Genomic DNA, 16,704 nt, shown 5'->3' with positions numbered 1-16,704 from the left:
AGTCAGCGCCCTGCCCGTGCCAAGGCAAAGCCCGCCGGACGGAGGCGGGCGGCGCGACCCCGCCGCTTCCCCCGGCTCTCCCTCACAGCGCTCCCCGCCGTGAGGGCAGCGGGGGCAGCGCCGCGGAACGCGCTCCGCGGGGCCCAGGGAGCGGCCCGGCCGCGCCCGCGCTCCGCCCGGCCGGCTCGGCGGGACCCGGCGGGCAGGGCCGGCTGCGGGCACTCCCCGGCCGGCGCAGGGAGGGACAGTGGGGGCGATGGGCCGGGAGCCGCGCGAAGAACCGCGCGGAGGGGCCACCCAGAAAGAGCCCGGCCCCGGCTCACCTCGGCTCCCGCCCGTGCGGCCGCGGCTCCGGCCGGCGCGCTCGGCGTGGGCCCGCCCGCGGCGGCTGCGCGGCTGCGCGGAGGGGCGGGCCCGGCCCGGAGCCGCGGCCCCCCGCTCTGTCCGAGCTGCCCCTGCAAACAGCCCCGGCACCGGGGCGGCTGCTGGGGGGCTGTCCTGAGTAGAGATCGATCAGACAAAAGAGTTGGGTGTGACTGGCACCATTCGTGTGCGGAGTATTGTTACAGTCTCCTCCATTCCAACAGCGAGCCTGCCTTGCAAACTGGAAGTTCCTTTTAATTATGTTGCATTGCAACCTGGAAGTTCCTTTTAATTATGTTAGTAAGGAAAACTTTAAGCCCATTTTAACGATGCCTTTCATTGGATATAAAAGTCACTGAGGAAAATCTACAGAATGCCAAAGATGCCATGAGCCTTAAAAAAAAGTGATGCAAGTAATCTTCTTCAAATAATCCATCCCAAGTTCATACACCTCAGTTAAAGGGTATCAGCTACCAGCTTAAAAATACTTCTACAAAGAAATAGTTTGAAGTACTTAAAATGCTTTGAAATTAATTCTTTATTATTAAAAGAGTGCTTTCATACATCAAACAAATAAGCAAAGCCTTTTAAAAAAATACCTTTCACTATTTCCATTTTATCAATAATTAAAAAAATTAAAATAGACGGTATTTAAAATATTTATACATATTAAAAGCAATAAAATCTCTTTTGCTTTATTCCTCCCTGAGTGCATACAGGACATCATCCTGGCTGAGGTTCAGTCGCACCCGCATGTGCAGATATTTATTGCTGGCCTCCACCAGCAAGAGCCTGCAGGCACCAAGTCTTGAACAAATTGCCATGATTTCTGACACCGTGGGGCTCTGCAGGCCTTCCACCCTGCACAAAGCCACGTAGTGGTGGTAGATCTGTTGAGAAAAAGGACACAGGTTATGTTTACTACCTGCGGCAACTGAGTGACAAGGTGACACAGTGAGAAGCTGCCTTCCCCCCATATCCATGGAGAGGAGATAAAATAGCTCCAGCCTGCTTAGATGCTGTAATTCTATATAAAAATGTTTAGAACTACATCTTTGTATAAGTATTAACATTTAGCTTCCACACTACTCATGACTACTCTAGAGTCTTCACAGCTCTGCTGGCACCCAGTATTTTATGGATCTACTAAAAAAACAAAGCTACCAGTGACATATCTAACTCTATGAGGGAAAAACAGTGATGCTCAACTTGGAACCAACTTTCAGTTTTCCTCTTGGACTGTTGCCTGATAATTTCAGCTTCTCTTTGATTCTTCCTGTTATAAAGCATGTTAGGGTAGAAGCATGAGATGTTTTAACATGCAGGCCAAAAAAAATAAAACCACCTTGTGATCCAGATCAGTGGTGTCAGTAACAAAAGAGCCCCATACCTGTTGAACTGTCGCCTCCTCAACTCCTGCCCTGCGAAACTCTGCCAAAATTGCTTTCAAGAAGATTTGTTCATGCAACGAAGCATTCCTGAGTCAAAAAACAAAACGAACAAAAGTCCATTTGTGAAGTTCAGAACCCATGAAACATCAGAAGTCTGGAAGGGGAATTGCTTGGGAGCCACATATTTAAACGCAGCATGGGCAGTTTATGTCACAAGTGGCCATCGTATCACAGCCTGCAACTCTGGCATCATCATTTTTGTTTGTGAAAAACTAGTGCTGTGAAAGGGACACAAAAGCAAAGGAAATATTTTTACCTGATTGCATTGACATATGGTGATGAGAACATTTCATCTATGGCTTCAGTCACGTGGGCCATCCTGACGATCTCCGGGGCTCTCTTCTGCCTGGCAAACTCGCAGATCTCCGTGGCCCTTCTGCAGATATCCAGGCACCGCCGGGCATCCCCCGACAGCGCTGCCACCTGCACGGGAACGTGACACATTTGGGACAACATTTCCAAACAGCTGGGGACAGAGTTTAGCACTAATCGACAGATAAACCAACCCCAAACACCCTGAGCACCCAGTGGGAGAGCAATGCATCTCTGGACTATTTGACTACAATCCCAGATCCTGAAAAACAAAGCTTATTGACCAAAACCAACAGAAGCAACTCTCCACATCTCCCACACCCGACCCTGATCTGGACATCATAAATTCAAGGCTCAATTTTTTTCTGTAACACAGAAGTCAGAGGTTAAAAAAAATTAAAGGTGAGCAGTTCCACCAAAAGCTTTCAGAAATATCAGTTTAATTGTCAGTGAAGGCCTTTACCATAAATCCAGGCTCATGAAAAAGGAAAAAAAAAAGGGGGTTGGCTATGACACTAAAAAACTCAGTTTTTCTGTACTCATTAAAATACTGATTTTAAGAGTACACTAATAATTTTAGAAGGTCTCAAAGAAATATTCAGAATAGCTGATTTACTGTTACAAGTGCCTGAAAAATTTTAGGTGTCTGAAATTTCTGAAACTAAATACTTGTTAAAACCCCAGTTGTGCTTTACAGTTTCAATAATCCTATGAACATTCAACACATATAGTACTGGCCTAGTTTTCTCAGCAGATGCTGGTAATACACAAAAGCCCTAAAACCCAGCTGGGGCCAAGAATGAGAAACCCTGTAGAAAATCTAATTGCAAGGTATATTTCTGTATTTCTGAAGAAAACTCATAGTAGAAAAACACTGCAATTATTCCCTCTGCAAACCCTCACTATTATTCTTACAGAGAGGTGGTTCCTTCACAACAAAACACAGGCTTGTATTTACTTCTGACATATTTATGAGCACTCTTTTTTAATCCTACAATGATACAGGTTGTTTTGACATAATTTTAATAGATTACTTTAATATAGAGCTGCTAATTTAACACATTAGCAGTGAACATATCTCAATTTGAGAAGCTACTGATCCCCAGTGCATTGCTTATGTTTTGTACAACTGAGCATTAAGACTTGCAAACAAGAACAAGTATTATCTATTATGATAGGGCACTGAACATCTTGAGAAATAAAATTTATAAGGCTATTTCCACTGCCACTGGCATGTTATCTTTTTCAGGATTCTCCAATGACTCACATTATGCTAAACAGTGGAGACAGTTGACATCTTATCATCACGACTCTTGTCATGCCTTCAGCTCCTGGAATATGCTGCTGACTTCTCAGAGTAGGTGGAAAAAGCAAGGACACTGCTCCAGCAATGTCTTCTGAGAAAACACCCTGGATAATGTATGACCTAACTGTGCCCCAATACAGAACACAACCACAGAACCACATCTAACAGCTGTTACTAAACTCTCCCTGCTGTCCCCCACACTTTTCACTCGGTGCAACATGAAGGACATTTATCTGCTCTGTACTCACCTTTCTGGAAACCAGCTGAACTGCATCCTCTTCAAATGCCTTCACTCCCTTCAGTCTGGATGAAACGATTTGCTGTAGCTGTTTGTAGGTGTAGGGCTGAAAGGACATTCTGGTGAGGCCCTACAACAAATGACACAACACACTGAGAAGTGTTTGTGGGCTGGAAAACTCTCAACTGCTGAAGCATGGCCTGTGTGGTTACTTTTACTTTTTCTGGTCAGAGCAATTAGTTTTTCACATCCTTTCCCTCCTAGTGATGCACTTTAATCACATTTGTGAAACAAATGTACAAATCCACAAAACAAATGTACAAATCCACAAAACTGTGGCTCAGTGAGGACCACTGGTTGGATCTCCCCAATGAAAGGCCCAAGGAGCAAGTGAAGCTGCTATCAGAATTCAGGTTTCTCTTATAAAAAACTTTTAAACAAATGAGAGCTCCCCTAAACAAAACTGTCTGGATTACATCTGTCTACATGTTATCTTTTAATACAATAACAGCAGCAGCTGTGGAAAAATATTAATGCCTCCTTTATCTTATCTGTATATATGTGTGTGTTGACTCCAAGATAGCCTTCAGCCAAGAATTAAAACCCTCTTCTGGCTCAAGGCAGTAAGAACATCCCTCAGATGAGGACAATCTATGTTACAGATGGTGCACTGCCTTTCATCCTACAGGAGACCTGAGTTTTGAATTTCTTATGCAAAACTTCTCTTGTGACTCTATGGACTCAGCTGATCTGCAGTGGGTTTAGTGGGTGGGGGAAAGCAATTCACACCCTGTGGAGCTGTTTTTGAGTCATGGAAGGATAGAGGCACAGAGCACTGTTTTTGCAAATCACTTGTCAGAGCCGTGGTGAGATGACCTAGGAAAACATATTCAAAAAAAGTGGAGAGTGCATCCAGTTTTCTTTGTTGGATATCTTTATATAATCTACCAACTGATGATGGCAAACAGAGAAGTGGGTGCCTGGAATGAAAGGGGAAAGAGGAAGGAAAACCAGAAGAGAATTCTTCTGAACTCCAGAGTAAGCAACTTATCCATGAAGCACAGTATTTGATTATCCAGATCTTGGGCATCCACACAGTTATTTCATTCTTACAAGAGCATTATGTATCAGTATAATATCTGATTAGCAAACAGGCTCCTGAACTGAGATTTATATGTTCATTATCAGTCCTCTGGAGAGGGAATTATAAAAAACATTGTTCAGCTTCTGATATAACCAGTCCTACTTTTCTCCTGGATTGCTTTTGATTGCATCCAGTATTTAATCTGTTCTCCTTTTATGGCACAGCAACAGAACTGCTAGAACATACCAGCCTGCTTGCTACTCTGTTCATCATGATTCTCTCTGGCAGGTCCATGGTGTTGGCAATGGCCAGGATGATTAGCTTGGAGTGCTTTTGGGTTGGCCAGTCAAATAAATTGTACATCACGTTCTGCTTCCGGGTCCACAGCAGATCAAGCTGCAGAGATAAAAAGAATCAGACTGGAAAAAGGAATGGCCTCTTATTTACAATACTTGATGGGGGTTTGAGAACCAGCTCTGCCACAGAAGATTCCTCACATGATTCTGAACAAGCAGTCTCTGCTTTTCCTTTATCCATCTACTAATAGGACTGCATTTGCTGAATTAGGGCTCTAGTCTCTTTTGGAAAAGCACAGTCCTACTGGATGCTTGAACAGTAAATGTTAAACAGCTGGAGTTTTAAAACAGTACTGTGATACTAAAACATCTAACAAGAGTCAAAGACCCTCCAAGTGAGAACCTGAATTAGCTTACAGCAAAAATAAGAGTGCATATGATTATTACTGAACATAGCACATTAAAGGTTTTTCAGAATTGGGTGTGACTTATTTCTCTGTGAGTTTTCCCACTGGAAAAGCAGCAGCTTCCAGACAAATACAATTGAATCCCCTGGTATTTAGAATTGACCAACAACTTATTCCATGTATTGGAATAACAAAATATAAAACCAATATGAAATCCAAGGCAGAGAACAACATGGCAACAGGATACTCAGCCTTTTTAGGAAACTGAATTTAAACAGGTAAGAGGAACTACTTGCATCTCCTCTCTCCTAAGTATATTCCTGTTACATCTGTACATCCTGTACATATGTGATGCACTCAAAGCATGCATAATTTTCCCTCCACCAAAAACTCACTTCTTACAATCCTTGGAGGAAAGTAAACAAATGATTCTTTGTCTCACCTCATCCACTATCAGCACTGTGGTCTTCCTCTTTGGTCCAGGTGTACTGAACAGCTTTGCCAGCAGTACTGCAGCATGGGTTGCTGTCACCTTCTGACCTGTCAAGAACTGCACAAGGATCGAATTGCAGGTTAATCACACCAAACCCCTGGGAAAAAAGTTTGACACCATTCAAATTTGCCTTTCCTTAACAACTAACACCAACAACCTGATGGTTATTTTTTCCATGGGAAGTAAAAAAACTGAGAAAGTAGCTCATAAGACACTCTGATCTACCAAGAACTGCCTATAAATGAGAAGAGAAACAAAAAAAAGCATAGTTAAAAAGAAAGGCCCACAGAATTCTCTGCAATCTGTCTTAGAATCACTAAGAAATCCTGAACCCGCCCAGTCTAGAGGGCTCTAAACCCAGCATATCTCTAGGGTATCTCTGAATACACACACCTACTGAAAACCTAAGTCAGCTGAGAAGAATAGCCTGACTTGAGTAATCTTGGACTGCTATTAAAATTCTAATGAATCATCACCACAATCTATAATTAAATTTATTCAAGTGTGAACTAAAAAAATAACTGCAATACCTTTTGCAACTATGTGGCAGAACAGATCAGCTGACTGTATATTACCTCTTCCCTTGCAAGTCCAAAGATACCCAGAAACCAAAGCATGACATTTCACTGCAGATGCTGAATCAATTGCTCATCATAGTGCAAAGTCCAGCAATAAAGCCAAATGGAGACTGCATTTGAAAACTGTATTTCTTTTCTAAAATCTCTTATAAATTTAAGATCTGATAATTACTAAACAAGCCAGAGAACAAGATGAATGTATAACCTCTACTTGGTTCATGTTTCCAATTCAGTCAGGACAGTCCAAATCAGTCACAGAAAGTAGATGAATCCCCCTGAACCCTGATTCTGCAGCTCTGGAGCTGACTATCCAATAAACCATGGAGCTGAGTTGCTGGGGTGGAAATGGACTCTTACTGTACCCAGGTATTTAACCTTATCTCTTGCATCTGTCCAGGGCTTCCAGTCCCTGTTCTATCTCTAAACTTTCCTACAGCAGTGAGATAACTGCAGAAGGGAAGCTCCAGAATTTGCTTCAGTCATGCAAAGACACATCAGCAAACTGGATCAGGACCTGGAGCAATCAGGGGAGCAGCAGCAGCCTAGCTCTTATGAGGGTTCCTTGACAGTAGCTGAGGCAGAAGGAATTGGAGAAGTACGTGGTTCATGTGACTTTGTACTCCCCTAAAGGGTATTTCACTGGGCTGCCTTAGAGTTCAGGACTAGTACGGGGCAACAGATTGTACTTCCAAAGACCTATTCTTTATTCATTTTCAGATTTTATGTTGAATGGGATAGGAACAAAGGATGTTAAAATACATTCAAGAAGAGTCTTGAATGTACCATGAAATAAGGTAATTGTCAGGAAGCCTCTCACTATGCTAAAGGAACAGAGGCCTGGCCTCAGCAAATCCCTCAGCAAGACACTGTCTAAGCTGGTTTGAGGGAAGGATGCAAATATGCAAATTTAACTCCCAGCTATGAGGACTGGGACACTAGAACACTAATGCATGCCACTCCCTGCTCAGAAAGATGATGTCAAACTTAAATAAATAGAGCAGAAGTTTATATTAAAATGGAACAGATGCTTCAGGAAACCATTTAGTTTCCAGGTCACTGGTTTAAAGTTAGCCTAGACTGAGAAAGCTTTTGAACCATTACTGTCTAATGCCTACTGGGTGATCTTAATCCTGTCCTCAGAAGATTAATTCCCACCCATACAACACAAGCACAGTCAGTAGTCCCAGATGGATACTGCAGACTGGTTTGTCATGGATATCAGAAATACACTCTGTTGACAGAGATGGCCCCTCTTTAGCTGAATTACTATTATGACTGACCAATTAACCATTAAGACCCCCTCAGTAATTATTCTACTGCTACACTTAGTAGCTCTTGAAGCAGATGTGCAGAAAAAGTTACACCACAGGAAAATAGAAAAAGCTGGTTTAGATTTTTTTCAGATGAGCAGATGCAATAAACCAGTCTATTTCTCAGCCACTACCCTTATGCAGCAGAAAGCAAAACAATTCAAGAAGCTGGCTCAGGCCTTTAAGTTAATTATTTTCTAACCTGCTCTAAGATAAAAGCACACAGTCTCTTGGAGAAACTGGGAAGTACTGATAAGTGCCTTGAACACTGTAACATATCAAGGATGTGATGGTAAAGTGTAAGATGTCTTCTTTCAACCCAGGAGCCACTGAAAACGCTTTCCTTACCTCTAATATCTGTACATAGGCTTGGTGAGGGTCTGTCAGCTTCATGCCATTGATCTCCACAAATTGGAATGGTGGCAGTTCCTCATTTTCTGCAGCTTGCTGAAGACACCGAATTACTTCATGAACAGTTGCAGTTTTACCTGTCCCAGGCACTCCAGAAATGTACATGCACCTACAAAAGGAGAGCACCTCTTCAGCAGCCTGAGCAAAATGGTAACAACTCTTGGGATTAATGAGCTGGAATTCCTGATCTCTGACACCAGTCTTGAATACTGACACTTCAGGCAACTGCCTACATCTTACTTTATTTGCAAGGTGGGACACATAGCACTGCCGAGGATCCAAAGGATTTTGATTATTACTGAAGCAATTAACAACCGAAAACATTTTATAAATGTAATTTACCTTCTTTAAAAAAAAAAAATGTTTCCAGACTTCTAAAACTGACCAGTTATAATTTGATCTTTAATTTGAATCTGTAGAATAAAGAAGCCCACATTATTTCTACACACAATACCATTTAAGGAAGAAAAATACCAGGAAAATTGAATTAAGAACTTTAAATGATGATAACTTTTTAAATATAAGTAATAAATATAAAATAAAAATATATAATCTGACTGCTGTTATGCCATAAACAAATGTGATCTTGGTCACAGTCTTGCCAAACTCACCCTCCTGTGCCATCAATAAGTTTGCTTTCCACAAAGTTGTAGATATCCTGGAATTCTTCCTCACGACAAGGCAGAGATTCTGGGATAGCAGAAACATGCAGCCTTTGAATTAAAAATGAAAAAGAAAATTAAAATTACTGTTATCTATGAAGAACTGATGCAAACAGGCAGATGCTCACCTTCCTATGTGGTTTTCCAAATCTCTCTTTCATACTTTAAAGTCTGAGCATCAATGTCAAGTATCCTAAAAGAAAGAACCTAGTCTCTCTCTCTCTATGTGCTCTTAATTTATGCAGCAATAAAGATCCATCTATTTTAAGTCACTACTTGCAAGTCAGTGCAAAGGTAGGATAAAACAGGAGAGGCTGCCTATAGCAAACAGGACTAAAACCCACTTTGAAAGATAGTCCTCAATGCCTTTTTTTTTCCACTGTGAAGACCTACAGTGATACCCGTAAAGCTTTTTCATGCACCAAGAAGCGACAAATATTGTACCTTTACAATCTAAAGCCAATCAGAAAGCATCTTTGTTTTCCTAATGTTGCACAGAATAAAGATACCTAATTCTGAAGAACTTACCATGGACTGGTTAAAATAATTTGAAATTGCTAAGGTAGTATTGTAAATATTATTATTTGTACATCTAATATTGTACTGTAAATTATTAAAGACTCTTCTTGAGTCAGAACACCACATATTTTTACCTATTTTATTCTAAATGGTAAAGATGACATTCCCCATTTCAGCACAGCCTGCTCTGCACACCTGATGCAAAATAAAGATGATTTTCCTGAGTACAAGTTACCTTAATCTGGCTTCTTCCAGTACACTGGCTGGTTCCTGGGCTGCCTGGACGCGCCTGGGAATTTCTGGAGTTGCGTTCCGGGGTGTCCGGGGGGTTCTGGGTGTTCCCTGTAAAGGCTGCAAAAAGAATTTACAACCTCAAGCAGATTTTCTACAGGCAGCAATTTCTGTTGGGAACAAATCATTGATGTGAGTTTCCCAATCATTACTTATGCCAGAGCACAAGATGAACTGAGAAACAGTATTTACACAGGGAATTACCAAACAAGCCTTATGGTGTTTTCTTCCTAAGAGAAAAAGGAAACTGCAAAGGGGGTGGTGACAATTACACCTTTTAACTGTCTGAAGAATTTTTGAGTTGTTAGTCCTTTTCTGAAGTGCTGCATAACAGAATGATCTGGTTCTTAAGAAACAGCATCCAAGCCAGTAATTTCCCTGTTTAGGCTACAGTTTTCTGATCAATATTGTAACAATATTGACAACATGCAAATGGTTTCTGTATTTCCATAACCTACTCATATCAAAGATTAAATTAATCCAGATGATGCTTCACTAAAAGCTAAGGGATTCAGATACTTTACTCTGGTACACAGGCATCAAGCATTCAAATAACTGGCTCGAAATAATAAAAACAGCTCTTTTATGTGGAACCTTACTGTTTTCTTCGGTGTCTTTGCAGGAGTGTGAACTGCTGACTTCCTTGAAGATTTTGGGGTGCTGAATGTTTTGCTAGATTTAGGTTTTTTTCCTGGTGTACAGGGCACATCACCATCCTCCTCTTCCTCACTACTTGAAGAGTAGGAACTGTCGGAGCCAGATGAAAAATCTTCCTGATCCAACATACTATGAGAAAAATAAATTATTTAAGCTTTAAAAAAAAAAAACAAAAACCATACAAGTCTACACATAACAGAGCAACATTTGTACACTTTCAGCTTTTTCTGGAGTTCTTGTAATCAGCAAGCCAAAACATTTTCTACTTCAGCTGCTAATTTTCCATGGCTTTTTAACAGACTGGTTTAAAGGAAGTCAGTTTTCTGAAAAACACCATGAGTCAGCTTTATGTTTCTGAACACAAACCAGTTTTTACTCAAGCTGCAATTAAGCTGTTCTTCTAGAACCATTTGCATTTCAATATTAAGCCAGACAAGCTCTCAAGGCTTGCAGCTCTCAACAGCAATCTGACCAGGAGATCATGGCTGCAGGGTTTACCTGATCTGCTCTGCAATGAGAGCACTGGTTTTCTGTGCACATGTTCTGCGAGAACGAGGGGTCAGCGCAGGGATCTGGCTGCTCTGTGTCTGGTATCCAGCTAAACTGGAAAAAAAGAAAACAAAGCTGGTTGTATTCCCTCTGCATCACACTTGCAAAGACACAGAGAAGGCCTTTTAAACTTCAGGCTCAATTGTTACCACTGTCCATCCAGCATGAATTCTTATTTGTTGTTTACAGATTGGCTATGGCATGGATGCTGGCAGCACAATTTCCCCCCTCCTTCACTGTGTCTTCAATACAACTTTGCAAAGGAAAACAAAATATTTGCTGTATTTTGCACAGCCAAACTGAAGGGACAGGAGCTCAGAACAGCTGTAGTTTTATTTTATTGAGAGGTGGGGTTTTCTGCCTATTTTTTTTCCTTAAGTGAAAGATAAGAAAAAAACTTTCCTTTGGGCATCTCTTTGATTTGCCCTTTGGAATGTATTTTTCTCTTTGTGTTTTGATATTCTTTGGTTGTCTGCTTCTTCCTCCCAGACACTGAAACATTTTACTGTTACTACACAACTTCCCTACTGGTTCAAAGTACAAAATGAGATTAATTACAGATGATTTTATTATTTGTTGACAGTTCTTGAAAGTTTTTTAAGATCTATAAATACTACTGAAATGCCTCTACCTTATCAATGAAAGGTAAACATTTTTATGCTATATATAATTAGTGACAAGAAAAAGGTGGAAATTCCATTGTTGCATCCACATTTTTACTCTTGGAAAGGAGGAAAAGGACTGGTTTCTGGCTTCTTGCAACATTTTGCACAAGAAAGTCTGTTCCATTCTTCTCCTCCCCCACTTTATACCATTTTTAAAGACTGTGTGAAGACATACTTCTATAGTTGTGCTTTCTGGGCTTTGATTTCTTTCCTACATAAAAATTAGTATGGAAGTGTACATACAATTCTCATGAAGACTCTCCTGAGGCCAATCAAACTACTTTCTACAGTCCAGCATCCCTCAACATTTGTCACAAGTCAGGCACATCTGAGCCTTGATTATGGAGTGCAGGGAAACGGATTTTCATCCATGTTGGTGGGTACAATCATCACAAGAACAACCATCAACATGGCTTCAGTTTCTTTTCATATCATCCTACCATTCCCATTTCCAACATCATCTCTATGTTCTTGGAATCATGAACTGCTTTTCCATTTGGAAACTCAAGTCCCCTTTGGATCTCCCTGATGATTCATTCACCTCCAAGTAACATTTCCTAATGCTTCATCACAGTGCACTTGTCACTGCTGAGGCTCTCCCCCTTCTCTCCTTGCTCTCAACAGGCACAACATGGCACATGCAGAGACTTCACCTACTTTTCTCTCCAGAAGTTTTCCATAAATGTGTTTTAAGAGAGCTTCATACAAATAGAAATCCCATACAAAAACAATGATAAAAATGCTGTCACTTACGATAACAGAATGTCATCTTCCTCATGAAGATCCCTGTATTTTTCACTGAAATCTTTGACTTTGGTGTAGGGGGACAGTCGTAGGGTGTCACTGCACCTCTGACGCTGCTCTGCAGTCTCAGATGTTGGCTTGGATTTATCATTGCTGCAGGGGATCTTTGGTGGTGAGCCTAAAATTTCACCTGTGAATTTCACTTTTCTCTTAGGGGCTGATGGTTCTAATGGGGCTATGGCATCACAGTCATCATCCAAAAGACCCAAAACTTCACATCCCAGCAGCTTGCCTTTGGATCTTGTGGGACCTAGAAATGAAAAGCAAAATGAACTTTTGTCAGGCTTCAATATGGCTGGGTTGGTTAACTTCAGAAGACATGGTACAGCTGACTGTTGTTTAAAGGAAAGCAAATGTACACTTCACTCCAGTAACAAGGAACTGGATCACTAGAAGGCACTTCCTCTAAATAATTACTAAACAAAAGGAAGACAAACAGATTTTTTCAGTTTTCTAACTTACCTCCATCACAACTTTAGTCAGGTTCCATGCTGAAAATATTGCATGCTTTACAGAATCAAACATGCTTATTCAACCATCTCAATGTAAACATTTTAGTACACAATTAGTCAGAAGATTAAAGAAAGTGGGACATTCTGAGGTCATGTGAGGCTGACTGGGAGCATTTCAGTCAACAAGCACTTTCATTCAGATTTATCAGATACAAATAAAACATTTGCAGCAGCGGTAGAGTGCTTGAAACAACAGACAAGACAAACAAGTGATGTGCCTGCAAGGCTTGGGCTGATCCCAAAGGCTGAACAAGGCAGTTAAAAATATTGATGTTGAATGTTACAATAGTTTGAACTAGCCAAAAGAGAGAAGCACAAAGCATATACAGAACTACAGAATGGGCAGAATATTGCCATATACATACTGTTTAACTCCAGCTTCTTCCTTGCTGTTGGGGTTTTGGTGTCATTATTAGCCACCCTTTGAGAATGCCTCTCCTTAGCAAGGGAGGACTTGGAAGTAGAATGTTTGGATTCTATTTCCATGTCAGTGTTTTTTGGTTTTGTGGCACTCCGAACAACACTCTCTGTCTCTTTTTTCACAGGTGTAAGGATGTCTGAAGGAGTAAATGCTTTTGAAGAGTTTGTGATGACCCCTCTTTTCTTGTTAGCTTCTTTCAGCTTAGAGAATGTGTCTGGGGACAAAACCTTAAAGCACTTCCCATCCCAAGACTGTCTGACATAGAAAGTTTGTTCCTTGTTTAATGAGATAATAGGCAGCTCCTCACTCAGATGTAGTGGTAATACCTGCATAAACAGAAAATATCAAAGTACACATATATTAATGTTTACTGTTAACTTAGAATTCAGCTATTTTCTAGTCATAGATCTTATTACTGCAACTCATGCAATCCTTAGTTTCTAATTTACACGACAGGGCTGTTGCTGTCTCTCTCTTCCCTCGGTGTGCAGAAGGCTTGCAGTACTTACCATGATTCTTTTAATAATGGTCTCTGCAGCTATATCGGTGTCATAGCCAAGAACTTGATCAAAAAACACCTCCTGGGCAGAAATCTCTCTTTTAAGCAGCTTCCGTTTGTTCTGAGGTATCTCCTCCAAACGACAGAACCACTGCACAACTGCACGTTTGTGCTGGGCACCTGCAACAAGGACACGGTCAGGGAACATCAGGATTTTACTGTCAAGAGTGCTAGAGTTTAGCTGAAATGCCAGCTGGGGTAGAAAGCCTCCCTGGACACAGGTGAGAAAACATCTGGTAAGAGATTGCAAGTCCCATTTTCTAAGCTAAATTAAAATGTCAGAGTTGAGAATTTTAAGGGCTAAGGTAACACCTGCACAGGGTCTCAGTCACAGGAATACCTGGAGACCAGCTGCAGACCAGCAGTTCCCTATCTCAAACAAAGAGGTTTCTTTTTGGCACAGATGTGATCTCCTCAAACCCTAACTAAAAGCAGTGACATAAAAAGAGAAGTGAGAAATATCAGAATGTTATTTGTAGTGCCATTGTACTTCCAGAGGCCAGAAACACTTTTTTCACTGGCTGACAAACCAGGGAATGTTGCTGATGAAATAGCTTATTTTTAAGAAAGTTTCATGGGTTTCATGCCAGCATGAAAAGAATATTCAGCTGTGCTACAAAATAGTGCATTAGTAAATAAATAAAATGTAATTATGTGTATTTATCTTTTAAAAAGGTAAAGAAGATTATAAACCTTCAATGTATTATTATTACAGCACAAAAGAGAATAAAAGCTGCTCAAAAGACTCAGATATAGCCCATGAGTAGCTCCCAATTCAGACTCAGACAATTTTTGTATCACCCACCTCCCATGATTTATCTTTTCATATCTATCTCTGTATAAACAAGTAGTTCTACAAGGGACAGAAGTAACAAGTCCCATTTATTCAGCCTCGTACTTTATTGGTAAATTGCCTGATGTCTAACGAGATGCAAATTTCAGGGCTGCAGTGCTCTTGCTCCATTTGGATTCTCCAATCTCTAAATAAAGCATGAGCTAAGACTGCCCTCCTCAAGGACCACTGTTTTTAAATTAGACGATTATGTAAAAAGACTGTAAAAATTATAATGTGCTTGAATTTCCATTTATGTATCAAATTTAACTGAAATTAGCCATCAGTCCAAAACTTTTGGGGGAACATGTGAATACAGATGCAATGATTACCAAAACTTGATTTTCTTAATAAATTAGGCCAGTGACACACTGTTCATGCTATCTACATCCCCATGAAAAAGGTAACTTAAAAACATTTTCAAATTTCTCACACAGAATGTAAGTTTTTAGTTCTCTTACCATCTTCATATAAATCCACGAGCTGTGCCACATAAGGCTGATCTGCATTCACCCCTTCTACTAAAATAAAGTCACCAAGCTTTATACAGGTTTCTGTTTTGCTGCTTTCTGATGTGATAAGGATCCCCCTATTAAGTGATAGACACAAGAAGATTAAGAGAATTTCACAGACTTCATAATTCACATATCATTTAGCCTGATGTCCTGTCAACTTTACAGTTAGTTTTGCCCCTTCTTGCAATGCTTACAACTTAATTTCCCGATTAGAAGCTTTCATATGTTGTTCAGTTAGTTAAAACTTATTCACAAATTTGGTTAAATGGTTTTTTTTTATGCACTATACAGCTTATAATTCAAGAGCTTAATGCTTTTGCTAAATACATACAGCATCACAACTAAATGCTCAAAACCTTACTCATATTGTCACAGACTGACATATTAACTTAAACGATGTCAGAAAGGTAAAGAAACATCTATTAAGTTTCCCTTAGCAAAACAGAAATAAATGTTATTTACTTGTACTGGGAAGTCCTCAGCTTTCTGTCTGAACTCAAGGGTTTTCCATACCAGGAGTAGATAAGTTTGCTTTGCTGCCTGGTGTTCATGATTGCCAAGGAAAAGCTAAACAAATAAACAAATACTTTTTGATCACTATTTAAAACAAAACAAACAAACAAAAAAAAAGAAAAAAGGAAATATGGGAATATACACAGAATTGCAAGAACGGTGATTGACACAAAGAAACCCACCTTCCCCAAAGCCCCAGACACTGGTCCCCGAGGGATGAGGAAAAAAGGAAGATATTTAGTAGTGCCTTGTTCTCCAATGCCTTTTCCATTCCCCGCTCTGCCCGGCCCTCACCGCCATGGCGGGGCCGGCTGCCCGCCCTGGGGACACCGAACCTCGCTGCGAGCCGGCTGAGACCGCCACCGACGTTTCACTTTCGCTCAATTCTTCTGGTTTCGTTTTGGTTTTTAATTTTTTTTTTTTTTCTTTTTTTTTTTTTTTTCCCCTCCTAAGTAAGAATTTTCGGCTGGAAAGTCGGGGGAAAGCCACACACAGCCCCCAGTGCCGTTCAGCGCCCCAGCGCGGGCGGCACATGGCGGCTGCGGGGCCGGGCGGCACACGCTGCGGACACCGAGGGCCACCGACCCCCCAGAGCCCCTCACACAGCCCCTGACCGGCCCGATCCCCCCACACAGCGAGCGAGGCTGGAACAGAGCACAGCGGTCTACCCGGTCCCATCTCCCCGCTCCAGCAGTCGTCCCAGAGGACACTGCACAGCATCGCGTCCGGACCGTTCTGGGATATCTCTAGCGAGGGCGAGTGCCCAGGCTCCCCGGGCAGCCTGTCCCAGCGCGCGGTCACCACCCGCACCGGGAGCGCTTTGTCCCCCGAGCCCCCTCCCGGCCCCAGCTCACCGTGTCCCCTCGGCGCCGCGGTGGAACTTCGCGCCAAAGCGCGCGCAGAGCCCCGCCCCCGGCGGCGCGCGCGCACGGGGCGGGCCGAGGCGTGGTTCGTGC

General features: G+C 41.6%; 2 protein-coding genes across 3 annotated transcripts in view; both read right to left on the bottom strand.

Moving 5' to 3' along the window:
- The window catches only part of CC2D1B (coiled-coil and C2 domain containing 1B), a 28,168-nt gene extending 27,783 nt beyond the window's left edge, over positions 1-385 (bottom strand). Inside the window, exon 1 of the mRNA XM_059853823.1 lies at positions 324-385. The gene's annotated coding sequence lies outside the window, so the exon portion shown is untranslated. The remainder of the gene's footprint in view (positions 1-323) is intronic.
- Positions 386-883: 498 nt separating this feature from the next.
- Positions 884-16,695, bottom strand: ORC1 (origin recognition complex subunit 1). Of its 2 annotated transcripts, none has more exons than XM_059853819.1 (17): positions 16,603-16,695; positions 15,698-15,802; positions 15,182-15,309; positions 13,839-14,008; positions 13,274-13,655; positions 12,346-12,646; positions 10,877-10,981; positions 10,321-10,507; positions 9,666-9,781; positions 8,861-8,962; positions 8,187-8,358; positions 5,900-6,007; positions 5,001-5,150; positions 3,681-3,800; positions 2,071-2,237; positions 1,754-1,841; positions 884-1,253 (listed from the first exon to the last, which is right to left on the bottom strand). In XM_059853819.1, the coding sequence occupies exons 2-17, from the start codon at positions 15,784-15,786 to the stop codon at positions 1,059-1,061; spliced, it is 2,580 nt and encodes an 859-aa protein (XP_059709802.1). In that variant the 5' UTR covers positions 15,787-15,802; positions 16,603-16,695; the 3' UTR covers positions 884-1,058. The 2 variants fall into 2 exon arrangements, with proteins under 2 accessions (XP_059709802.1, XP_059709801.1); XM_059853818.1 differs by lacking the exon at positions 16,603-16,695 and adding an exon at positions 15,931-16,090.
- Between the last annotated feature and the right edge of the window lie 9 nt (positions 16,696-16,704).

Source organism: Haemorhous mexicanus, chromosome 9 (genome assembly GCF_027477595.1).
Source record: "Haemorhous mexicanus isolate bHaeMex1 chromosome 9, bHaeMex1.pri, whole genome shotgun sequence".
Classification (NCBI taxonomy): domain Eukaryota; kingdom Metazoa; phylum Chordata; class Aves; order Passeriformes; family Fringillidae; genus Haemorhous; species Haemorhous mexicanus.
Note: the sequence above shows the minus strand (reverse complement) of the source record. Positions and strands in the feature narration are given on the sequence as shown.

Excerpts from the sequence above, each read along its gene's own strand:
- ORC1 (XM_059853818.1), bottom strand. The coding sequence starts at position 16,019 with ATGGAAAAGGCATTGGAGAACAAGGCACTACTAAATATCTTCCTTTTT. Across the intron at positions 15,803-15,930 it reads TGTCTGGGGCTTTGGGGAAG|CTTTTCCTTGGCAATCATGA; the intron begins GTGGGTTTCTTT and ends TTATTTGTTTAG. Across the intron at positions 9,782-10,320 it reads CAAAGACACCGAAGAAAACA|CCTTTACAGGGAACACCCAG; the intron begins GTAAGGTTCCAC and ends TTCTTTTTGCAG.